This window comes from Streptopelia decaocto (genome assembly GCF_964273445.1).
Source record: "Streptopelia decaocto genome assembly, chromosome: 13".
Taxonomy (NCBI): Eukaryota; Metazoa; Chordata; class Aves; order Columbiformes; family Columbidae; genus Streptopelia; species Streptopelia decaocto.
The window spans coordinates 8,834,040-8,859,893 of record NC_138668.1 but is presented as its reverse complement, the minus strand read 5'-3'; the positions used below and the strand labels follow the sequence as shown (position 1 = coordinate 8,859,893).

Sequence of the window (25,854 nt, the reverse complement as noted above, 5' to 3'; positions counted from 1 at the left end):
AAAAGTTGGGGGGTTTTGTTTAAAAATTCTGTGCCCTTCTCCTGTAGGAATAGCTGGCAATTATACAAATTTATGCAATATATTTTTAGTTTGCATTTTTTGATGGGAAAGAATGCAGGTGGGAATAAGCAGCTCCTCCTTGTTAGCTGGCTATGGCAGCTGCTTTGGTGCGGGGGGAGCGGAGCAGAGCCCCAGCCCTCACCCCTGCCCAAGGCAACTTCTTGGGTGCCTGCACTGCTACCCAGAGCACCCATGTGCTTCCACGGGCCTTTGGTGTTTGGAAGCCACCGGAGCTGGTGTTCATTCCCACCTAATGCTCCAGGCCCGCTGCTGCCTGCTATGTGTGCAGAATTCAGCTCACCACCTCTGTTGAGTCTTTTTTTTTTTTTGTCTGCAAATCCCTGTTTGTGGAAAAACTGGAAAGCTTCATTTTTCTGTTGCTTTAGAGAACAAATAGCTAAAATTTAAGGCTATGTCCTGATGCATGTTACGGAAGTCTCCAGAGATGCACCCCTGAGGCTGCAAGGGGCTGTCACTTGGAGCAATAGAAACTCACAGGTTATTTATTCCTACCACCTTGATGGCCTTCCAAAGGCATAAAAACTGTATCACGTTTATAAGCATGAGCAACAGAGGCTGTTTTTATCTCGAAGGTTTGGTGCCCAGGAAATTCCCTGTATGGTGTTGGCTGGGCTGCTGGCGGTTTATCCTCCCGTGCTCTCTGGTGCGGTGGCTGCAGCCTCCTCCTGCACAAACTGCCCAGCAGCCGGTAGGAGAATATTATTGGGGAACGCATGGGGAAAATACATCCTGTGACCGAAGCATAAAAGCAATTCTTATTAACGGTGCTATTAACCCCTTGTAGTGGTGTTTGATTAGGTATAAGTGGCCATGCAGGGGAGGAAAGGAGAGTGCACCCCAGCGCTGGGCTGCAGAGAGAAAAGGAACTGGAGAAGTGGGTTTTCCATAGGTTTGTGTTGCAAGGCTCTGAAGCAAGCAGCTGCGCTGGCTTTTAATGTTTGCCTTTTCCAGAGAGAGGTGGGAAGATCCAGAGCTTATTCAATCTGAGGATTTTAGGGGCTGTTTTTCATCCTGAGAGGCAGCAGCAGGTATGTGCTCAACCTGGCAGAACTCGTCTGCCATCCTCTGTGGGTGCTGAGCTGGAATTGCTCACAGCCAGCCTGGCAGCTCAAGCTGTGCCTGGGCTCTTGCTTAGAAACGAGATGCTTTTGGGCTTTGCATCCTGTGGGATGGACCCGCAGCCCAGTCCCACAGAGCGGTTTCTTGCTGTCGGTGCTGGTGACGTTGTGCAGTGAGGCCCTGGGGCTGGCTGGGACAACACCTGAGTCTGTCGTGGAGGAAACCCACACCTGGCTGCTCCTGCCTGGCCTCTGCACTCCCAGAGCTGGGGCTGCTCCTCTGAGCCTGGCAGCTGATCAACACTCTGCTGCGAAGACCTGGGTTTGCTTCCTTTCTGCTGTCCTTGGGCTGTTTGCTCCTCACTCGTTTTTCATCAGACAGATAAAACCCATTAACTCCCCAGCCTAGGAGGGCAGAGGCAAGCGCCTCCGTGAGCAGCCGTCGGAGAGAGGCCTGCCTGTGCCGAAAGCTCTGCTGCCGGCTCCGCACAGCATTGATTGCTCCTTCACTGAAAACAGTGTTTTTAAGGGATGTTACTGTGAAATGTAGGAACTGTAAAATTCTGTCTTGTTGAATGGGCTTGTTGACCATCTGACTATGGTGCTGACCTGCCTCTCACGTTACTGACGTTCTGGTGCTTCAGAGGAAAACGAAAACCAGCCTAAGGCTCTGGATGGAAGGTGGTGCCCAGGAGGGTTTAAAACAATATACTCTCCAGGCCTATGATTATTATTTTTTTTTAACAAAACATATGAAATAATTATTTTTGTTAGGGGCTGGTAGTCAGAGATTGGCCAGCCTTGCCATTGGTGGCCTCAAGTGCTGGAAAACTTGGTCACACTGCAGAAATTATAGGATTTAAAACAAAGCGGCCCCGACAGACGTCTCAAGTGTCTTTTATGCTTTCTGTGCTGGAGCATGCAGAATTCACGCCTGATGTGTCTCCCTGTGTTTGTCAGGAGCAGCGGTGTCCTTTCCAAGATGATCTCAGCGGCTTTTTGTCTCCTCTGTCGTGTAACTTGGATTTTGAAACAACAGGGGAGACCAGCCCTATGTTATGAGACTGGGAGCAGGATCAGGAGTCTGGCCAGGGAGCTGGGGCTGTGCTGTGCTGGGGGGGCAGCAGCAGATGAACATTGTGTTTCTGGTCCTGCATTGCTGATTTTGTGCCGGTGCAGGGCTGGTGAGAGGAGGGCGGTGGGTGCTGGAGGTGGATGCAGTGCTGGGCATCCTGCCCTCCCCAAAATGTGTTTGCAAATGCAAAGGAGGCAGTTTTTATCTTGCAAGTTATCCAGCCTTTGAAAATTTGAGCCAGGATGCTTGTCTTCCGTGTTACTTATGCTACATTAGCTTTTGTCTCTGAAATTTTTCAAGTGCAAACAGGAGATGAGTAATGGCCGCAAAAGAAAAGCAGGAGCCAGGGCGCAGCTCTGTGGTTCTGTGTCTTGAGAACCTGGGAAGTGGGAGGTTTTAGCTCTGTCCCAGCCTTTAGTCAGGTCACATCACCCCTTCTCATCTCTCCTTTTTCCCGCCTTCAAATGTCAGTATATGGTTAATAATGGTGTGGAACTGAAAGGTTTGTCATTTAAAGCAAGGAACTGCATTACTTTTCTCTGGGCTGGTTTGTCCTCTGATTTAATGTGCCCGTTGCAGAGTGGCTGTGTCCCAAACACGCTTTGTCCCTCACCTGCCCTGGGGCTGGCCATGTTTCTGAGTCATTGATTTGTCCCTGAGGGTTGCATCCTGCTTGTGAGCTGAGTTTCTGTGTGCAAGATCTGTATGTGAGCTTCCTAATTAATCTAAAATATCCTTCTTAATAAGGTGGGGAGTGCAGCCTAGGCACTCTTTCTCTTGGAGAGTGATCTGTGAGCCTCCTGTGTTCCCTGTGGAGCATCCCGGATGCCTGTGGCCATCCTCTCAGCTTTGCAGGTGCCTGGAAGGCAGAGCCTGGCTATGGGCATGGGGACCCTGAGGCATTTGCGACAGGGGTCCCTGAGGATGCAGGTCACGCTCTTGAGCTGCCGGGAGGGAGGATGCTCGTCTGCTCTGCCGTGGAGCTGGGATTCATGTGTTCAGCTTTGTCTGCCCTCTTTCTCCATTTATCACAGAGAGCTCCGTGAGCAGGATAAGTGTTCACACAGTGTGTTTCTGCTTCTTTCCCTGGCCCAGGGGGCTCTGTCTTTGGACTTCTGGTTTTGTTGTAAGTCCAGCAGCTCTGGGCAGGGCACCTCTGTCAGAGCCCTCCTGAGAGCTCAGTGCCAGCTTCACCCATTAACGGTGTGCGGGTGGGCAAGAGGGTGCCCAGGGCTCGTCTCCCCTGCGGGATGTGGAGGGGATGGTCTGGTGGCATCGCAGGGACAGAGCGTGTCTGTGTGCTGGTGTCTGGTCAGGGCAGGGTGACTGATGGCAGGGACCCCTGTGGTGTGTGTGTGAGCTGGGCACTGGGGAGAGCTCCCCGCTGGCTGGGAATTTGGTTCACTGCCTGCAATGGAGACAGAAAAAAAATGTTATTTTAACAAAGAAACCCGAATACTTTGGATAAATGAATGACAGTGTCTGCCCCTCAAGTATTTCCTTTTCCCTTTTTAACAATTGCATTTAAGCAAATGTTGAAAGGGAAGTGTTGCTATAAGACAAAGCCATGATGCTTGGATGCAGAACTGCTGATGTGAAGTGTGTTTCCCTGGAGCTGTGTGTAGGTTGGCTGGCTGGGGCGGCTTTGCCTGTTGACCTGTTTGGATGGATGAGATGGTGTTGGTGGTGCCGGCAGAGTGGCAGTCGGTCTCCAGGGCTGGGTCCTGGGGCACAGCCGGACTTCAGGGGGCAGCAGGCATGGACCGGTCCTTCTCCAAGGAGCTCTTCTCAAGTGTTTTGCTGAGGCCCTCACGATGATTCCTGGCTCGTGGTGTGTGCAACCTCCTCTCCTGCACCTCCCAGCAGCCCCTGGAGCCTGTGTCTCTCATCCTAATTGAAATGCAGTTTTGCAGGGACAGAAGCAATTATTTCCCTGGTGCTGGGTGGTGTTTTGTTCCGTGCCTGGGCAATGGCCCCTGGTGGAGAGATGTACTTCAAGTTAGAGACATGGCAGGACAGGAAGCTTTTGCAAACCAGCTGGTGGAAATCATGGTGTTTACCAGCTCACAGCTGAGCTTGGGAAGGTATTTTTATAGCTTCACATGGTTTGTGTGTGTGTTGTGTATTTTTTTTTTTTTTTTTTCTGAACTTGCAAGCTGAATACTGTTTTGGTTTTTGTTTTGCTTTGAAACTGTTTCACAGCCAGATAAAAGATGCTCTGTTTTCAGCTTTCATCCTCTGCTCTTCAGCTCCTGTTACCTTTTAACAGCACAAAGACAGTTTTTTGGAGGCTTGGCTTGAATTGGGAAGAGGGAGATATTGCACAGCTGAACTCCTCCTGCACTGGGGACACCAGCTGTGCTCTGTGCAGGCAGCAGAAGGGGTTGCTGCTGCCTCCTCCTTTGTTCCCAGAAGTAACCAAGCATGGTCGTGTGGTCCACAGGGCAGGCCTAGGACTGTCTGAACTTCTTGTGCTCCAGGGATGCTCTTGGGAGCAGGGGAGGACACGGCAACAGGTGGAGAGGAGCTGCCCAGGTGGGGACAGGACGGTGTGTGGGGCTCAGCTGTCCTGTGCAGCGATGCTCAGGCTTCTCTGTTAAACTGGTTACATTCCTTGGTGGAGTTCGCTGCTCTTTTCTCCTGCTAAAAACATGGCTCTGCATGATGGGGGTGTCCTGCCTCAAGGAAGTGATGGATTGTCACTACATGTGACAGGAGAACTGGTGTGGGTCTGTGGCTCTGTGTTGACTGCTGGATAGTTCAGGTGTGTATACAGGGCAGTGAGGAAAGAAGGTTGTCTGTTTAGATATATATTTTTTTTTTATGTGAAAGGAAGATTTATTGTTGATTTTCATTGGCTTTGCGATTCATAGGGCCACTGGAAAAGTACCAGTGACTCATGGGTTTGTTAACAGTTGATAAGGTTTTCAGAGCAAATGATGGTGATTTGAACACATGCGGCTGCTCTGTGAGGGATGCCCTAAATCCTTGGGCTCTGCTTTTTGAGGCTCCTTCCCTAGGCTGCCCCACTGATGTGTGATCTTAAACTTCACTCCCTGCTCTCTGTGGGGCCTTGGTGCTGCTTTAGGCTTTGAAACATATGGATTTGCATTCTGGAGGCTGCTGTTGCCTTGTCCTTCTGTCCAGAAACAGTTCCTAAGACACTTGCAGCCTCCTCTGCCTCACCCGTGCTCCTGAGAGGAGTGTCCTGCGTGCACCGTGGCTCCCCGGGGTGCTGGGGTGTCTGAGATCCCACTCTGCTCCTGGCTCCTTCCTGCAGCAGTCGGCTGTGCCCCCAGCACAGACAGAAACTGGGGCAGGGCACTGCTGGGAAGCCTCTTCCTGCCCTGGACCTGGAGATTCTGACCTGGGGGCTCTTTGGGGGATACATGTTTTAGCCCATGCCTGTCACCTCACACCCCGCTGGGTCTCTGCAAACTGTTTCAGGGACTAGATGTGGAGTGTTTTTTGTGTTTAATTTAATTTTATTTTTGCAGCTGTTGCTTTTGGTAAGAGGCTGTGCTGGTTCAGGATGCAGAGGAGCTGCATGCTGCCTTCGCCCTCCTTCCCAAGCGCAGGTGCATCTACCCTTGCCCCAGTACCAAAAGAGGGTTGTAGTGGGTGACTGTTCCTCCTGACTTGTAGCATCTCTCATTTTCCTGAATCCAGCTGAAACCTTTGAGTTTTTAAGGTCAGGTTGCTAAGTTACACCTCCTTGGAGGAGCAGGCTGAGCAGCGTGTTACAGGCAGGAGCAGCTGGTGGCTGTGAAGATCTGGGAGCAGTGTCCCTTTGCAATAACCAGGCTCTCCTGCCCCTCTCTCTGCCATCCTCTGCCAGTCCCAGGCTAATCTCAGTACCTCATTTAGCTGTTCTTCCCCAAATCTTCAGCTTTATAAGTTTCCTGTGCTTGGCAGATTTAGTGACCTAATTGAGTGTATAGAGGAGCCACCAACAACAGAAATGCTCTGCTGTCCCACAGGAGGAGGAGGAGCAGCCATTTGGCTTCTGCGTCTTTCTTTTTAAATCCTTATTTGCCTTCTGGGGCTGTGAGCTCTTTGGGATATATGTTATCCCTCTTGGAGCTTGGAAATAGCCTCACATGTTGGGATGTATGTCCGTCACCAAGCCATAGCCCTGGAGCAAGGTCTAGAGCAGCTGCTGCCCTGCTTCTCTGCCTCTCTCCCTCTCTCCCTCTTCAGCCTTGCTCCTTGTCTTATCGTCCTTCTCTCCTTCCCATTTTCCAAAGCAGTCTGGCTCTGGGAAGACTGAGGAGAGCTGGATTAGCACAGTGTGCACTTGGGTTTGTCTAAGGGCTTCTCCCTTGCCAGGAACAAGGCATCTGCAGAGGGTCACCATCCTCAGGCATGTCGTGGAGGTGAGTGGGAGGTTTCTCCCTTACTTCCATGGGAAATCATGTAAATCAGTAAGACTCATTTGGGTCCTTTTTCAGTTGTGTGAGAAGTGAGTTTAGGGTTATTTTTCCTTCCTGCTTGCTATCTCTGTTATGTTGCTGGATTTCTGCTGTAGCTTGCGTGGTGAGGCTTCCGTCCTTCCTCTGAGTAAGGTGGAGGTTCTGTCCCCTCTCTCTCAAAATAAGATGAAAATAAGTTTTCAGACTGGGCTGGGAAAGTGCCCTCTGGAGAGCAACTTCTCCCATATCGAAATAAGCAGGAGGACAGACTGGGGGATGTGCAGTTGCTTGCAGGAGGGATGCAGGATCTGGCTTTATCTCGTTTAACTTACATTAGGCTTTTTTCTGTCCCTCCCTTCCCTTTATCTCTGCTCAGCCCTTCCCTTCTCTTTCCCTGGGGTGTTGGAGAAGCCATTGGGTAAGGGCATCACCATGGGGAAGGTGCTGGACACAGCACGTATTTTGATATTTTGAGATGTGCTCTGCCTTTTTTTTTGCCTTGTCACAGTGGCTTTTTTAATTTGTTAGTCTGTTTGCTTTCAATAAAAGAGCCTGGGGAAGCAGCACTCGTGTCCCCTGGGTGTCACGGGCTGTGCCTCGGGTGGGGGATGCTGGAGCAGGCTGCTGGGCTTGCACCCTGCCTGGAGCAACCAGCTTGTCCCCGGGGCTGGTGGCAGGGGACCTGGCCCTGGGGACTGTTCTCACGTTTCTGCATCTGCCCGCAGACTGGGAGCGATGGAGCTGTCACTGGGCTCCAGCCTGAGCTCTCGCACGCAGCCAGAAGGATTTTTCCTCCCTTGTCAAGACTTGATTATGTGCTCTCTTTTCTACCAAAATGCTGAACAGCAGCTAAATATAGGATGTAGCAGCGTTGATTATGGCATTTCTAATGGAGCTTTACACTCCACCAAGGATCTTTACTAATGGGATGTGGCATCGTTGATACCGCCTGGCTGCAGAGCCTGCTCGGGACGGGTGTGTGGGTGCAGATGTGAGTTCACCAGGGGCAGACATCAGGTGCTGGCTGGCAGTTGCTGCCAAGGCCTCTGGAGTTCTATACGAGATGGTAGATCCAGAGAGCCCAACTTTGGGCATTCAAGTTGTTTTCAGATAGAAACAGGTTTCTAGTTGCTTTGCTCTTTCTGATATAAATCATTGTCTGCAGTTACACTATCTAAAAATGGCTTTTCTAAGGGTGTGAAATCTTCCCGTACCCCTCTGTGATTTGTGCGAGTGGCACTGTAGGCACAAAGGGATGCTAGCACTTAAAATGCTAATGCTGTTCAGCAGGTGATGGAACTATATGCAGGTGTGTTTAAAAGCACTGAGATTTACATGCAAGAGAAAAAGGAATGTTTTGAACTCTGGCAGAGCCCAGGACTCATTTATGCGGCACAGCAATGCGTTAAGTTACATCCCTGTTGTCTTGTGCCAGTGAAATGTGTTACAGTGAGAGTTACATGCGTTTTACTGAAATAGAAGCAACTCAGGATGCTAATTCTGGTTTTGTGTCTCCTGGCATATCTTGTTTTCACTTTGATGCAAGTGAAGCTGGGGCTTAGGGTGGGTGGGATGGTGCTGTGTGCCTGGTGGTGCCTCGCCGGGGCAGTGCTGTCCCTGCAGCTATCCCTGTCCCCAGGGCACTCAGTGACAGCTCTGCGGAACCTGGGAATCAAGGGCAAATGTGATTAACACAGAAATTAATTTCTGAACCCAGATGCTGAAATGTGCTCCCCATTCCTCCTCCAATGGATGCATTGTTCAGGGTGTGGGTAAGAAGCCCAAGTGGTGAGTGCAGGGGCTGCCCAGTGGCCCTGGCTCCTGTCCGTCCGTGTCCATGTGTCCGATTCATCCCTGTCCCGCGGAAGCCCTGCATGGGGCCACAGCTCTGCCCCAGCCCCTGCGTCACTGCTCACCCGTGAGATACATCAGATGCCCACACCAGTCAGGGGCTGCTGTCGCATTTGTGAAGGGAGTGAAAAACGATCATAATAAATGTAGTGGTGACAAGCAAGCGCTGAGGGTCAGGAGCTTTTGTGTGATAGACTCTCCCTCTGTGACCTTGAGGACCGGCTTAATGGAAACAGGATAAAATTTAGTGCCGTTATGTGCAGGGAGGCAGAGTGCTTGCCCTGCCATCCGCGCCAGGAGCTCAGCTCTGAACGATGCTCTGGGACAAGTCTGAGCTGGAGGGAGGGCAAGTGAGGATGTAGAAATGGCTGTGGGGAATGAAAGATCATTTTGTGAGAGGAGACTGGAAGAACTTGCCTTAATCAGCCTAGAAAAATGCAGGCTGAAAGGGGCTGTGACTGCAGTGTAATGGAAATTAATCATGGAAGCAAACACCAGAGAGGGGGAATAATTATTTAAGCTTGGTGCAAGAACAAACGAGCATAAATCAGCTAAGAATTGAGTTTTGGATGGAAATTTGAAGGTTTTGTACCATTCAGTATGAGATCTGGGAACATCCTTGTGCAAGGAGGGACCCTCTGCCAAGGCCCTTTGGTGTGTGCTGGGGAGCTTGGTTGGGCTCAGGTGTGGGCTCTGTGACAGCAGGGACAGGGCTGGACAGCGCTGGGTCATCCCACAGGGCCATCCCGCCACATCTTCTCGCACCATGGTGGTGTAGGACATTTGTTTCTCTCTAGCATGTTTCTGGGATCATTGCAGAATTGGCATGGGCCAGTTTCGTTTCTGAGGATGGCACCTGAGGACCACCTTTTGAGGGACACTGTGGGGTGAAGCAGGAGAAGGGGGTCCTGCTCCCATGCCCCACTGCAAGGCTTGGCACACTCTGGGGTTTTGAAGAAGCTGCGCTGCTAGCACGTGTGTGGGCATCTTGGTCACCCCTACAGCTTCTGAGCCACATCATCAGACTCAGTAGAGTTTTGACCCCATAGAGACCTTGAACTTGTGTTTCTATACTCCTTCATGAACTCTATAGTGCATGCTGTGTGAATATGTCTTGGTATAGTCTGCACCTTCCTTACAGACTGTGTCCCTGGGACCAGGACCCCTGTGTGACTTGATTTCCACCACAAGAAGCATTCTGCTGTCTCAGATGATGCTCTGTGCTAACTGGGGTTTTTAACTCTCTTAAGTGGAGTTTGTATCACTTCAGTCTTGAACCCTCTGGTTGGTTTATTCTAATTTTCTGTGAGTTTTGAGGTGAGATGGGTGCTAGAATGCTTCATATGCTGTTTATACTGATTGTGGCTTGCAGCTGAACATGCAAATCCAAATTAAATACACTAGCAAAGGGAGAAGGCTTTACTGAAATGTAGCAGCAAACAAAGGCTGCAGTGTGGTGTTGGGAAGGACCGTATGTTCTCAGTCCAGTGGCAGAAAGGCCCTGCCTTGAAGAAGCCATTCCACCAACTGAAAGGGGCATGCTCTTTGTTTTCTCCCCTCAAGGTCTCTGGACAGAAAGCCGCAGCGGCCGCTCCTGGGGAAGTCCCGGACGCTGCCCAGCATCCCGCAGTCCCCGGTCCTGAGCAGGCTTCCCCTCCTCGACTCAGCGGCGTACCGGGAGGAGATGCCGGAGCAGAAGCCCTACAAGAAGCACTCGTCCTCTGACCACCAGAAAGGCTGCACGGTCCCTTCTGCCGGTGAGTGCCGTAGTGCTGGGGCGAGCTTCCACCCCATTCTGCCAGGGGATGTGCGAAATCCTAGCAAACATTTCCAGCTTCTCCAGGGGCCCAAATATCAAAATAAATGCAACCTCACCCTGTGTCGAGTTTATTCTGCTCCAAAACCAGCCCTTCTTGATGAGGGGAAGACCTGTAGGCAAGGTTGTGTAGCTGACTCCTGGGAATGCAAGGGACTGGGATGCTTGTGATTAGGTAGGTAATGGCAGGTGACTCCATTGCTTGGATTCAAAGACAGCTTGGGAGGTTCTGTGAGCCCTCAGGACTTCCTGTGTCATGGTCTGCAAGGACAGACCTGAATCAATGGTGGGGGTCTGCCTCCTGGTAGAGGGCAGACCAAAGTGCTTTGCAGGACCTGCGCCTGAGAGAGCGTCCACTGGGAAGGACACAGCGTCCAGGGCACCCTGCAGCACCTGGCAGGTCCCTGGTTGCTGTGCTGGTGCTTCCAGGGAGCTGTGCTGGAGGCAGAGGGAGGGAGGGGAGGCTGGTGTAAGACCATAGGATGAAGTCCCAGCGTGAGTCAGACCCACTGCAAACCTCATCATCTGCTGCTGCAAAAGCCTCATCTTGTGTGAGTGCAGATGTGCAGCAGGGAACAGCCACCCTAGAGCAAACCCTGTGCATAGCCCTCCCTGCACAGCATGTGTAGGGAAGAGCCCTGGTTGCATGGAGCAAGTGTTTAGGATGTTGCTGTATTCATGGCTAGAATCTTTCTAGGATGCCAGGAAGAGGAGTATGAAAACTCTTGCAGGTTGGAAAGCTCCCTCCACAGCCTTGGATGAATGAACAAGGAGTTGTTTTCTGTCCAAATACTCCTAGGCTGTTTTCCCAGTTCCTTGATACTCAGGAGCTGCTAATTAGCTCCTCATTGAGGCAATCAGCATGCTATCATGAAGGGGGGAAAAAAAATGCTTTTCCAAACATTGCCTGATTATTGTATGAGTCTCTTGGTTTTGGCAGCATTTACCTGTAACGCAGTACTAAATTTGTCTTAGCCCTGGGACAGCAAGTGCTGGCCTCCAGCAGCGCTGGTCTGGCCTCACTTGTGGGCATGCAGCAGCTCTCACGTTGCAGGGGCTGCGCTGCCGGTGGGGAGTGACATCTGGACAGCAGGGCAAGAGCAGAGCAGCACATGGCGCAGGAGGTTAATGAGCCCCGGTGTGCTGACGAGGAAAGTGGGCTTCCCACAAGTGCTTATGAATGAGAGCCGGGCTGCAGAGTGCTGTGAGGGAGAGAAGATCCTTAAAGAACTTGTGAATTTGCTTTGAGCAGGTGCTGCTGCTCCCCGTTCGAGGTGGGGGACATGTGGCCAAGGCCACCTTGGAAGGAGGCTTGCCTGCAGGGGTGCAAGGCTTTGGCAGGAGCAGGGCTGTTGGTGGGAGAAGTGTGAAGCTCACCTCCAGGGAGCGATCACCTCTCTGTGGGGAAGAACCTGGGCTCTGGCTTCTCACTGTTCTTGGGGCCACCAGCAGAGGAGTTGCCAAGCAAGGCAGGAGAAGCTGTTGTTTCCTGCATGGATGAGATGTGACATCCTCATCTGACCTCTAGGTTGTGTTCCCTGGTCTTTTGCTTTGTGTCCTGTGCTTCCAGTGTGGCAGTTCTGGAGGAGGAGAGTGGGAGTTCACAGGAGATTGTTCTGCTGTGGCATCACAGCTCCTGGGCAGGTCCTTGTGCTGGCACTAAGGTGCCTGATGGGGAACCAGCGCCTCAAGGACAGCCAGGAGAGCTGAGCCTGTGGCTGCTGAGGTTGCCAAACCCTCTCCTCTCAGAAACAACCTTCTTGTGTGGCAAGCCAGCTGCCTGGCTGGGCTGGTGAATGAGTCTGGGTTTCCCGTTGATCTGGTTTTGCTGTACCCCTCCAGGTAACCTGCAACAGGTGATGGTGGGGTCAGCTGGGACAGGCTTTGAGCTTTCCATCCCTCTTATGGAGATGTTCCTTTCCCCCAGGTTTCCTGTAGCAGAGACTCAGACATGGATTCCAGGACTTCTACTAAAATAATTTATTTGCAAGGTACAGTGTAGGGCAGCTCGAGCTGGTGCCTCCTGAAGAGAGACCCTTAGCAGAAAGAAACTCGGACAATTGCACGCCCACAATCCAAGCCCCCACCCTCCTGTGTCACTTCAGGCCAACTGCAAAATTAGAGCCAGGGGTCTCCCTGTTCTTCATGGAATCTCTTCATTTTTGTCAGGTGGGCTGTCAAAATTCTGACCTTCTGTTGCTATTTTGCACCCACAGCTGGAGAAAATAAGTTCTTGGTAACAGCCAAAACATTCTTCTGTTAGACACAGTTCTGATCCTTTCCTTATCTACAAGGACGCAGCTCCCCTTATCTTCCAGCTTGAAGACTCTGAGGCCTTTTTTACTTAACAAAGCAGAAAGTTCAAAGGTTCACAGCTTGTAGAAGTTATGCTAAGCAAACTTACTTATGCTAAGTGATTTCTATAGAAGTAGTTTCTAAACAAGTTCTGTAAGAAGCAGTATACCCAATAATTTGGTGAACTATGGCAGTCTGTTCTCTAACCCTTCACTCCCTCACCTGGAGCAGCATTCCTGGGTTAATGCAAAACTCCTGGTGGCCACGAGCCTGGGTTGTAGTGAGGGGGTGCAAGAGCAAACAGAGCTTGGTCAAACGGAAGCAGGCGCAGCTACTGCCTTGTCCAAACCATTACCTGTTCCGTGTCACGTTTTGCGGTGTCTCGAGTGGCTTCACATATGCTGGTAGCACAGAGACATGAGCTGCCTTTGGCATGTCCTGCCTTCTGTGCCCCTGTGAAGTTTTAGGGATAGGACTGAGACATTTTTTGTTGCACCCTAGGCAGGGGCTTCTTCTCAGCCTGTGGTTGCCTGCAGCTCTTACCCGCCCAGCCTGCACAGGGAGGTTGCTGTATGTGTTTTGCATGCCTGACCCCATGCAGTTCCCTCTGCCTCACACCTGGAAGGAGCAGACCATGGAGCTTTTCACCTGCCTCTTCTTTCCCTTGTCTGGTGTGCAGCATGCTGGGCTCTTCTGAAACCGTCTCTGTGCGCCACAGTGAAGCAGCTAACTGGTAGCACAATTGGTGCGAGCTTATTGGGAATTACGCCCATGGAAGGAAAAGAAGCTGAAAGGAAGCAGCTGGATTTTAGCTTAGACCAGGCCCATGGGATTAATTCTCCTAATACTCAAGGTGATGTTTAGGTGAGCAGCTTCAAGGCAGAAGAACATAAGGATGGTTGGCCTCCAGCCTGCGAGCTCGCTCCTGTCCTTGACATTTTCTCTCCAGGGACAACTTGATCTTTCCCTTCTGGCTGTTTTTGGCTCAATCATTGATTTACTTGCTTGGTGAAAACCAGAAACCAGAAGCTCCTTTAGCCTGCAGAAAAGCTTTTTGGGGTAGACAAGGTCCTGGCTGCCTCTGTGGTGACTCCCTGTGCCCAGGAGGAGGGACTGTAGCCCATCTGCCCAACCAAGGGAGAGGTTTGGAGGGGATCACCTCCAGGGCAGGCAGGGGAGCATCTCTGCTCCTGCTCCAGGACTGTGCTGGAGGATGCAGCTGCCTGTAGCCCCTTGGACCAAGAGCAGCAAAATCCATGGGAAATGGGGATCAGTGAGACCAGGTGTGGCCTTGTTGGTCTGTAAGGCTTTGAACCACAACTCTTTTGTCCTCAGGAGCGGTGTCCCACTTAGAAGAGTGTGCGTGGTGGGTGACTGTCCTTTCCCTTGTACCCTGGTAGTTGGGCTATGATCAGCACACAGCCTTGGCCCTCCCTCAGCCAGGGCAGTGGTCGCCGTGTCTGGACATGGGGCTGGGAAGGGACAGCCTTGGGGACAGAGGCTGGTGCAGGAGGCAGCTGAGCCATTGCAGATGAGCACCGGGGCTGGCTCCTCCTTCCACGTGTGATTTTCCTGCATGTTGGGTGGATCTCCTCCTGGGCTCGGTGCCTGTGTTGTGAAGTTTCCTGCTGTGTCCCCGGAGCGATGCTATCTCGTGGTGGCAGTCTGGATCTGGGCTCCGACTGACGTGTTTGTGCCTTGAATAATCACAGCTTTCAAACAGCAGTTCCTGCGTTGCATGAGTTGACATTTGGAGAGGAGCAGCAGCAGCTTATTAAATTGAAAGTAGGGGTGGAAAAAAAAGAAAGATGCGATGCTAGGTAGTGCTGTGCTCCAGGTTGCCTCTTTGTTTGCATTTTTAAGCTCTCTGCCTTTCTCTTCTTCCTTCTAGTTGTCTCAGTTATACTGGTTTCGATTCAGTGTCTTCAGATTGACTGTCAGGACTTTGAACACAGCTGTCTGTACACCTTAAAAAGCTCAAAGAGCTTGGGGAAGAGACACTTTGAGATGCAGAAGATGGGGCAGCCGGTCGCTGCTCTGAGGCTGCAGTGGCTTGTAGTCCAGCCTCTCATCATATTCAGTGTAAAACCCACAGCCTTGCTGGGTAAACTAGGCTTCACTCACTTTGTGGCTGGGTTTTACCTCAAGGCCTTTATTTGCCTTAAACTCTGGAAGAATTTTGCTCCTCAGCCCTGGCATAGCAGGGTTGTGGTCATTCCTGCCTGAAGATGACAGGTTTTTCAGAAAACAGAGAGAGACGATGTTTTGGGAATAGACTGCAGGAGATGGAGAGTTTCTGAGGACAATTGTGAGATACCCTTTGGGGCTGCAATGCCTAATAATTGATCATTTTTACAAGAATTGAGCAAGAGAGTTTTATTGTTTATTTGCTGTGGCTATTAAGAAGTGATTTTGGCTAGGAGGCAGGGCAAACTCCAGATGTAAAGATGAGATTGGCAACAAAAAGCTCGCGGCATACAAGCGGCTTGGAAAAGAGCAGAGCGGTGATATTATGGAGACATTTCCTATTGTGCTTTGTTATTTTCCCTTTTGTTGCAATGAAATATGGTCAGTCCTACTCCGGGAGCTCCAGCTGACTGTCTTCTGCTGCCGCCACGTTCTCCACATCAATGGGATTTTGTCTGCGGGCGCCCCAGCCCTGCAGCGCGGCGTCAGATGGTGCTGCTGGCGCGGGGCTGTGCGGAGCTCGGGGAGAACCGAGGTCTGGTTTCTGTCCTTGGTTTGGCTGTTGATTTGCTTTTGGTTGTGCCATAGAGAGTTTCCCGGAGGAGGAGATGGTAGTAAATCCTTCTGCAATCTGCAGCGTTTGTGGTGCCTCAGTTTTCCCGTTCACAAAGCGAGATTTATTATTGCTAGCAAGTATAGAGCAGGTGAATACCTGCAGGAGAGAGACTGGGTACAGGCATGTAGCATTAGTGCCAGTAGCAAGAACTGTGTGTGGTTCTGGTGGCAGGATTTTATTGCTTTTTTTTTTTTTTTTTTAAAAAAAAAAAAACCAAACATTTTCTTTTAATGTGGAATGTCTTATTTGACTTAGAGTAATGAAGAATGAGCGAAATTCTTTATTTCCTTATAAATGGCCCTTTTAAATGGAATAACGCTATTGGAGTTAAACAGCAGGAGGTTTTTAAGTATTAGAATTTTGGTCTACTAATTATTTTGAGTAATGATATGTATATTGCAGTAGTGCCTGGAGACCCTGACTCTGGCCAAGTTTTTGCTCAGCTGTATTTCACTGATTCCTGCCAGGAAGATGCTGGGGTTGTGGGTACATGAGGCTGGACAGCGTGGGAGCATGGCCAAGGGGCACTGAGGAGCTTGTGGCAGGGATGTTCTCTTTGACCCCCTCCAGGGGGTGGATTCTGCAGCCCCCACTCCCCATGGCGTGCTGGTGGGCATGGGGTGGGCAGAGGGGCTCCCCCTGGGCAGCCATAGTGGTGGGCTGGAGGGGTAAGACCTGGCCTGTGGCTCTGATGGGGTGGCTTGTCCTTCTGCTCCCCAGGGGAGGCTTGGCGGCTGGAGGATGACTGCACGGACCCCCCCAGGGACCCCCAACTCAGCACGGCGGTGGAGGATGCCCCATTCAGCTACTTCCGCACCCGTTCCTTCTACATGAGGAAGAGCCTGTCGGTGGACAACCACCTGGGCACCCTCAGCTATGCCGTCCACCCAGCGGAGACAAAGGCCGAGCGAGTCAAGACCAAGCTGCGGCGCCAATTCGTGAGTATTGGGGTGTCTGGCCCTCCTGTTTTCATGTGTGCACAGCTTCCCAAAAACACTGTCTCGGAGAGCTATTTTTATGTTCAGCATTACCAAAACAACAGAAAAAGAGGCTGCTTCAGCCTGGCAGCGCAGATGGCAGCAGCAGCTCGATTTGCCCGCATCACGGCAGAGCCCCTGCCTGTCTCTCCTGGTGGGTTCTGGCTCCCGGTGTCCTGCTGAGCTGCTGCTGGTGTGGGGGCGGCTGTGGCTCTGCCGGGGGATGCGCAGGGCGAGCGCCTTGTCTCTGCTTGCTGCTGCCCAAAGAATGAAACAAACTTGAATGTAGGAAATGAGTTTTCCTGTTCTCTGCCTCACCTCCATAAGCAACTGAGGTTGAGGTTTTGCAGATGGGTGCAGTGGGGGGCTGGGGTGAGCAAGGAGCCAGTGCTGAGACCCTGGGGTGGCTCAGCCCTTTCTGGCCCTTCAGAGCATGCTGGTGGTGGGACAGCGTGGACATGTCAGGGCTGCACCGCAGCTGTGGGAGGCTCTGATCAATGTTTAATGGGCTTTGCCTCTTCTCTTTCCCAGAGACACCTGATACAGGGTTTCGTATGGCCTTTCTCCTGCCTTGTTACCGGCCTCAGGGTTGTAATGAGGGCTCGGGTGTCCCTGTGCTGAAAAGCACTTGGTGTTGGTTGGAAATGGGTGAGAACGTCAGTACAATGGGAGCAGAGGGGGGAGCGGGTACCTGTGCATCCCAAAGTGCCAGTGAGAGCTGCTGGCTGGGGCAGCACTCGCCCTGCTTCGGACAGGTGCATCCTTTGAGTCCCCCTGAAGTCACTACCTTTCCTCTAGCCCGTGGAAGGGGCCGATCTCCCTGCCAGGTGGTACAGACTGCTGCTGCTTCTGCTGTCCTCTGGGCTGTGTCACTGCTGTGCAGTGTGGTTTTGGGGGCTTGTGCTCCCTGCTTGTGCTCAGACCATCAAAAACAGCTGCTCATTTTCTCCCTGTGGAGGACAGTTCTGACCTTGGCAGAGTGTTGATGCTTTCCTGTGCACAGCAGCAGTGGATGCACTTCGGGTTGAGTCTGGGGGAGCTGGTCCCGACCCCGGTGCTGCCAGCGGCACCTGTGAACCATCCCTGGGAGCTGTTGCCTCTGGCTTGGGAAGCCTGTGAAAACCTCAGGGAAGGAGATGAGCAGAAGTGGGATGGGATGTCTGATGAGCGACTGAAAAGTGTTAGAGATTTTTAAGATGAAGCGATCCTGCTGTGGGGTAAGGCATGTGTGTTTGCTTTATCTGTCTCTCAGCCTGGATCTGCAGCCCCGGACTGTGCCCAGGAGGGAGGGAGAGGAGGTTGCTGAGATGTTGGGGACTGTTCCTCTTTGGGAGATGGGTCTTTCTCTGTGGGATCTGTCACCCACCCCCTCCCTTCTGCAGTGGAGATGGGTGCAAGAGGCATGGAAGGACTTGGGCTCTCAGCACAACCAGCATCCCGGAGAGGTGGGATCTCCCCATCCCCATGGAGCAACCTGCTGCCTCTGCTCAGCACAATGCTGGCAGCAATCTGTGGTGTCTGCAGCTGGTTTGCTTTGGCCTTTCACTTCACAAGGTTTTGGGGACCTTTAGCTTTTCTTGTTGTACCCATGGAGCTGATATATGTCCATCAAGGGACAGAGCATGATTTTTTGTAGGGTGTTAATTTTTTGTTTCCTTTCCTATGTCATTTCTTGTGTATTTCAACAGCTAGAAGTTGTTGTATTAGGCTTGGCTGTGTGCTGTGATGTTGTGAGACCTGCTGAGAAAAAACAGATTCATCTCACCTGGAAAGGACATCAGCAGGGCCCTTCAGTGGAGGTGTGGGAGGCTGAGCTGGCATCTCGTTTGCCACGGCTCAGCCTGGGTATGGGACCAGTATTCCTCACACAGCTAGAGAATCTGTTTTTTAAGTTAAAAGTAAAGGTCCTGCCAGCATGGGGAAGTTATTTCCAAGAACAGGTAGCTCATGCTGGGCTCTGTGTCCTCCTGAGGTTTGGTGATTACTTTCCATGTCTCTGCTGGTGGTGTTGCAGTTTCCCTTGGGTTTGTGTTGTGCCAGGTGAGAGCTGTTCTCCCTGTGCACAGCAGAGCATTTACAGGAGAGAATATGATTTGCCTTTTCTGCAGTGGCTCATCTGAGACCTTTTAGGAAAGTCCATATTTAAAGCTTGATTCATTTTTCTGGGCTGTTGCACTTACCCAGCTTGTAACGTTAGATTCTGGCTTTGCTCTTTCTGTGCTGACAGTCTGAGCTGCCTTTGCCTTATGATGTGGCTGCTCGGCTTTCTATTTTGGGACTTGCTGAGTGAGGGGAGAGGCTCCTGATGGAGGGGGGCAGCCAGGACCTCAGCCTGGATGGAGATGGGGCAGAGCTGTTGCCTATGTGCATCCTGTGCCGTGCAGCTGTCCCACATCCATTTGATTAAGCTCTCTGCCTAATGAAGGCTTTATGTTGATCATGGATATCTAATCTTCTTCTTCGAGAGAATTTATTGTAGCTCATCCGAAAACATTTGAGGCTTGCCTCCCCGTGCCCCCGGGCCATGTCATGCTGGAGGGCTGCTGGTGTTGCCGAGGCATCTTTCCGCTTCTCTGCTGCTGCGGAGGCAGCACCTGCAAATCCTGCTCCAGCCCCGTTCCTCAGGAGCGGCTGCTGGAGGCAAGCACGTCTGCCTTGCCTTCCCCTGAGAGCGTGGTGGAGGGCAGGTTTCCCCCAGCCACGGAGCTGGTTGCATGTGTCTGTGGTCCGACTGCTGGCATATGATGGATCTGCACGTACAGATTACTTGAATTTGCATAATTTGAATTTTAAATGAATTCCCATTTTTGTGATTGTCAGAATGAGTTTTCTTTCTAATAAGCCTTTCCTTTTAGCTGCTCTGAGGCTTGTGATGTTGGCGACATTTCTGCCTTTGAGAAAGAGGAGCATTTGATTGTTTTTGACATCTGTCTCTCACACAGATCCCCTGCCTTGCACCAGTGGGTCTGGCACATCCATGCTGTGCCAGAGGCTGAGGCTGTGCTCTGAGACCTTGCTTTAGGTCATTCAGTGGTGGACAAGGGACTTTTTTAGGTTTTGTGTCCAGCTGGCTCAGCACTGTCTCCAAGACAGGCAGTGAGGAGCAGGGATGGGACCTTCTGCAGTGTCCATTGCCTGGGAGGAGGAAGAGAATGACGATAGCTGTGTTACAGGCTGTGATGAAATTTCTTGTCTTCACAGGAGGCCTGATCATTAAAGGCAGAATTAGTCCTATTAAACTCAATATTAGCCTTATGGAGCATTAAAGGAGGTTGCTCAGGACTGAGTCACTGGCTGTGACGACTGCTAGGACAGTCAGTGCAGATTACAACAGGGCTCTGGGTGAGTTTGTACTCTTCTTTTTCCCCTTGGGATTTTGAAGTACTCTGTATCTAGGCTGGTTGTTCTGGTGTTGCACCCTGATGTGATGTCGAAAGGAAACCTGTTAAACTGAGTGCACGGATCCTGCTGCTCCCCACAGGGGAAGTGCCAGCGGTGTCCAGGGTCCTGGTGTGCTGGCTGGTGGGTCAGTAGTTTGATTTGCAGCAGGTCTCTATCCTGACCCCTCTGCTTGTCTGAAATGAAATGCTAGTTTTTGTGCATCGCAGGAGAGTTACCTGGGTTGTGCAGGTGAGGTGGAGGAGAGCAGCGGTTGCCATTGCTGTGCCACAGCAGCCAGTGCAGCTCTGCCGTCCTGATGCTGCCACACCATCCTGATGTTCTGCTCGCTTTAGTTCCTGCATGTTCCAAGTACATGAGACTCAGGGTTGTGTTGTGTACCTGGCTGTGTTCTCACGCACGGATTTTTTTTCTATTGTTATTTTTTGTATGGTATTTTCTCCAGGCAGCCATTCTGTTATGAAATGTGTGTGCCCCACAGGAAAAAGTCAGAGACCTGTTTGTCTTGAACTCTACAGATGAGTTGAGCAGAGGTAATCCTCACCTTACAACACCTGTCATGAAGCAGAAAAGACTAACTGGAATGGTGGAGCCTGGGAAAAGGAGGCAGTGAGGAGAGGAGCTTGCTTTGTGGCAGAAACCTGATCAAATCTGGTACTTGCTGAAGTAGTTATACTAATAGTGCCTGAGCCATAGAATATTTGAGACAGATACCAGCTGTTTGACATGTACCCTTCCAGGTTTTCCTGTTCCTGGGGATGACCAGTCCAGAAACTCCTCATGTTCCTGATGGTCACTGCAGTGATGTTGGGGAGCCTGAGTCTGTGCAGAAGCTGCCTCAGAGTAGCACCAGTCCAAGGGGTGTGGATATCCTGGTGTGGGTTATCGGTGCTAGGTGAGCCAGGCAGAGCCAGGAGAACAGTTACTGCTTAGTGGGGCTCATCCCTGCATTATCCTGATGCTTTGGCCTTGTTCCTAAGTGTGGAGGGACTTACAGAGTCTGTTGGGTGCAGTCTGCTGTCTCCTGTACACAGCTAGTGCTGGAGGCTCTGGTGTGATGCTCACGGTGACAGCAAAGTCAGGCTCAACCCTGCTGTAATAGCACTGATGCCAATGAAATCACACCAGTGTTCTGCCACTGCTACAAAATCACTCTCTCATACCTGATTTCAGAAAATTTTAGCAAACAGCCAGTTGATGCTTGTTGTGCCCTAGAGTTCAGTGTAACAACAACAACAACAAGAAAAAGATTAGAGGCTGGAGCTAGAGAAGAAGCAGGTCCTCTGTGTTTCATGAAGAGGTGGAGTAAGGTGATGAGTGTTGCACTGGATCTGTGCACATGCTGCCCTCAGTTTTGCAAAGCACAATTGCAGTGACTGTCTTGAGGTAAAGGCAAAGGTAGATGAAAGATTCACGCTGTGTATCATCCAGTTGTGCCCAATTCCACCTTGGCAAATTGCTCACTTAATGACTATCGTTCATTGACAAGTAGTTAAAAACAAACAAAAAACCAACTGAAAAGTAATTTGCCACTTGAGCCAGATAGGAGCTTACTCAGAGGAGAGCAGGCAGCAGAGCAGTCCCTGGAGCAGGCACCGAGTGGGAGAGGCTGCCTGTGAATCACTCAGTTTTGTAAATTAGCGCGGGAGTGAACTGACATAGTAATACTCCAAACCAAAACGTACTCAGCTCATTTCTTTGGTGAGTGTGGTTTTAATTGCAACAGCGGCTTGTAGTGTCCCAGCAAATGCTTCATGGTGCCTGTAAGTAAAAGCAGCGACAGGATGGGAAGAGGAGAGTGTGCTGTCTGCTCCAAGCATCCCTGCACAAAGAGAAATGTCTCCTGTGGGGAGGAATTAGAGGAGGCAGCTTTGTGGAGACCACTCAAGGCCAGGCTGGTAGAGTGGGGGTTCCTGGTGGCATATGGGGACAGTGTGATACATCCCACTCTTCCACAGCCAAGCTGTGAGCAGGTACCTGTGATAAACAGCGTAAACCAAGTGAGTTGGGGGGGACATACCTATCGCTGCTGTTTGGGATCGAGGACATGCAGCCAATGCTTCACACTCGTGATACAGACTGAAGTGGCCCCAAGATGCTGTGGAATTTCAGTGCTGGCAGAAATGTTCCTGTGTGCCATTAGCCATAGGGGGATGCTGCTGCTTTGCTTGGTGGCTGTGGAAGAGCTCGTCAGGCACAAGAGCATCCTCTGAGGATGAGTTGTGCACAGCCAAGGCTGGGTTTTGGCCAGCTGTGCCAGCTCCCCTCCCTGCTGGAGCTGCTGGATGCAGGTGTCTCTGGCACCCGTCTGCCTTCATGGGGTTGGTGGGTCTCTGAGCCATGAGGCACGGGCAGGGCAGCAGCAGGATCCAGAGCAGCAGTGGCTATTTTTCTCAGAATCTGGATTAGACTGGACGGTTATACTTCTTCAGTTTACTTCCACCATAGGCTATTTTGTGTTCAGCTATGTCTCTGCCATTAGAATGGGGGAAAATCCCCCAGTGCAGTTGAAATATTTATTTTGTGCCTTGGATATTTAATATCAAATTTTAGTTGCTCTGATGCTTATGAATGCAAATGCCTTGGAGACCTTGGCTGAGACAGGCATGAGATGGGCAAATAATTACCTTTTCTCCCCCTGTGTCCGCTGCTTCTGCAACATGTGCTGGTGTTCTGCGCGTTGAAACCTCCTGTCCAGCCCTTCCTTACTGTTCTGCCTTTGGCACATGGACCACTTGGGGCTCAGGGCTTGGCAGCCAGACCGTCCCCCTTTGTGCAGTAACATTTTTAGCATGGACAGAGGTTTATTCTGTGTTTCCTCTCCAACCCTCAGTCTTCTCCAGGGCTTTCCTTGCAGTGTTGGGCACCTTCATCCAAATCTGGGCACGGGTTGGACATCTCAGAGGTGTTGGTACAGCGCACAGGGAGGGTGGCTGTGTGGGGAAGGGATGGAGGGATGCAGCCTCACTCAGCGTTCACCCCAAACCTCCTTCCTTGGCATCGGATGCATGAAAGGATGGGTCTGGACACATTGGGATGTTTTACTGTGTGCTGAATGCCTCTGGAGATGGGGCAGTGGGTGCGGAGGTGCCCTGCTACACCGCAAGGATCTTGATCCCCTCAGAGGGGGCTCTGGTTGGGAAGGGGGAGTTTTCCTTAATGTCAGCCAACGTGCCATGTTGTTTGTCTGCTTATGAGGGAATCTGGAGGCAGCTTTTGGTGAGATGTATAAAGGTGTGTTTTGTCTATTTTAAATGTCCAAAATGCAGGTCATTCCAAGTATCTTTTTTCTGGAGTGACGCCTATCTGTATGAACATCAGACTAATATTGCCAGTATTCCCGAACCATGCTCAGCTTCTATTTTTTGTTTACCTTCCTAACCTCCTCATCCTTTCTGTGTTCAATGGGGAATGTGTGTGTGAGAACAGCAAAAAGAAAATTAAATCCAAGTATTGCATGAAGCCAGATGGCCAGAAACACTGACAACCTGCTGGGACAGTGCTGGGCTGCAGTGTTTGTAGAGTTGATTCCACGGAGCTCCATGAACTTGTGTAGTTCCTGACCCTGCCCCAGCTTTGTGTGGTCTCCCCTGTTTCCTTTTGGGGACTGTGAATTTGTGGCTGTATCTCTCAGCACGCTGCCTCTGCCGGGTACGTGGCCACTGTGGGCAGCTGGGATGGGGCTGCAATGTTTGCCTGGTGGCAACTCAGCCCTGTCCTCTGCTCCAGACAAGGGTGAGCCCGTGTGTGTTCAATCGCCCGCCTGCCTCTGTGACAGGGCTGTGCAGAGGTGTGCAGGCGTACAGCGTGGGGAAGGCGCTTGTGACCTCTCACATGGAAGGAGCAGGAGTTCTGCTGTAGGATTTTTTTTCCTAGTTCTGTGAAGGGAAATTACTCAGTAATTCATCTCTTAATCCTATTCTCTGATATTTATTTAGTATTAAATACAGGACAAAACACACGACATTTGAAAATCACCTGGAGGAGGCCTCTCCTGTCTGTTTTAAGCAGTTTGAGACATGCTGATGGGCAGTTTTTCAGGGCTTTGAGAACACAGCCTCTGACAGTGCCTTAAAATAAATAGGCAGAAGCTGTGCACCCCTGTGTTTGAATCTGGAAGGCGTTTACCACCAAGGGACAGACTTTGCTTTTGACTTGAATACTGTCATTTTGCAGGTTACTTACTAGTGCAGACTAGATGTCGTTTTCCCAGGGCTCTTACAAGAGAGGATGCAGGCTGGCTTTGGTCCTGCCTTGGGCCTGTCCAAATAGCTGATGCAAGCTACTAGGAAATATCCTCTAGATTAAAAATAGAATTAAATTAAAATTAAAACCCGCTGTGGTTTCACTGCACACCCACGGTGTTTGCTCCCTCTGCTGGCTTTGCTTTGGGAAGGAGCAGCTGGGGTTCAGCGTGTGTAGGGCCATGGGGATGCTGGTGGGGGCAAGGCTGGTTGGAAGGTGGTGGAGAGACCATCTGATGAGCTGGTGGAGGGAAAAGCAGTGAGTTTCCAGCCTCTGAGTTAGCATATTGCTTCTGAGCAAGGAGCATCAAATGCACGGAAAGTGGCAGGTCTGGGGAGGGGGAAAGCAGAGTCCTTTGCCAACTTCTAATTTTATTCTGCTTCTTCAAGCTAGACTTGCTAAAATTGTGCACTGCATCCTTTGGTATTTGGAGTTTGTGTGAAAGAAGAAAATGGCCACAATGATTTAAAATAAGACAGTATTTTGTGAACTGGAGCATTCCTCTGCGGCAGAACTGGTGCCTCGCAACATGAAAATTGAACTAGTTTTCCAGTTGTCTCAGTGATATGGTGTGGGCTGGGGATGGTGATGGTCCAGCTGCATGGAACAGCAAATGATCTTGCTGAGCACATGGAGGCTTGTGCTGGCAGAGCCCAGGCCAGGTTTGGTTGTGGACGTGCTTCTCACCAGCACAGCTTCTCTGTCTGCCTTTGGCTGTTGTGCTCTCCCAACAACTGGCTGTGATGATGACAGTGGCTGCACATCTGCTGCCCAGGTCCTTCCTGCCCTTTCTACATCCAGCCAGAAACGTCCCAGCTGCCAAGGTTGTTCCAGAAGTGCACAGTGGTGGGTTTTATTATCCTGATTTCTTTTTCTTTTCATTTCTGGGCTCTGTTTTTTGCCAGCGAGAATAACTTAATGACTGTAGGTCCCTGGATCCAGCCTGGTTGCTGCTTAGACCAGGTGTAGTAGATCACATCCTCTGCTGACTATAGGGCCTCTTGGTCCACCTGTGGACCTCTATTGTGCTTCCCTTGGTTGATCTGCTTCTCTGCTCTTCCTCTCAAGCCTTTTTGCTGTTGCTTCCCCAGGAACCAGAGAGCAAAGCTGGTTGCTGTAGTCTGTCCTATTGCAACCCAGAGCTCACAGTTTGCAGGTCTTTGGGTCTTCTTGTTCTGAGGACGGCAGGTGCGCCGGGTTCATGAGCGAATGGTGCAGCTCTTTGCAAATACAATCCCCAGAATGCCTTTTATTAGCTATTGGAGAGTGCTGATGAAGAAAGTACTTTGATAGCCTGAGGTTTAAATGCTTCAGAGTATTTTCCCTACAAGAAAATTCATTCAGGGAGGTGCTTGTGCTTGAATAAGCCCTTTAGGATGTCATTGTGGCTTCATGTAGACTCAACGATCTGGCAAGTCAATTCAGCTGCAGAACTGGGAGCAATTTAGTGTAGTGGTTGTCTGTAGGTGGTGCTTTGTGCTGGATGCCATCAGTGAGTTGCTGTGAAGCCTCACCAGGTGCCCCCTGTCTGGGGATGTGCAGAGTTAAATAAGTCACCAGTGAGCTGCAAAGCTTGCTTTTGCTGTTTAAAAAATGCGGCTCCAAGAGATGCTCCATGGTGTTGGTGCGGGTGCAGTAGCGGTTGTGTGCTGCAAGAGGTCTCTGCAGCACTGTGATTTGGTGCATTGGTACCTGATGCAGAGCAGCAGCTTCTCAGCCTAGTTGGACTTTTCTTCCCTCTTTTCCGGAGGAACGGTTTGGTTTTACCTGTCCCTTCCCTCACTGGAGAGGTCCAAGTTTTCCTCAGGTCTCCTCCCTTCTCCTTGCACCTTGGAGCCTGGG

General features: G+C 50.9%; 1 protein-coding gene across 1 annotated transcript in view; it reads left to right on the top strand.

Moving 5' to 3' along the window:
• LOC309445439 (ankyrin repeat and fibronectin type-III domain-containing protein 1-like) overlaps positions 1-25,854 on the top strand; it is a 203,300-nt gene that overhangs the window by 33,667 nt on the left and 143,779 nt on the right. Inside the window, exons 3-4 of the mRNA XM_082064255.1 lie at positions 10,041-10,234; positions 16,112-16,329. Coding sequence (XP_081920381.1) covers positions 10,041-10,234; positions 16,112-16,329 — 412 coding nt within the window. The remainder of the gene's footprint in view (positions 1-10,040; positions 10,235-16,111; positions 16,330-25,854) is intronic.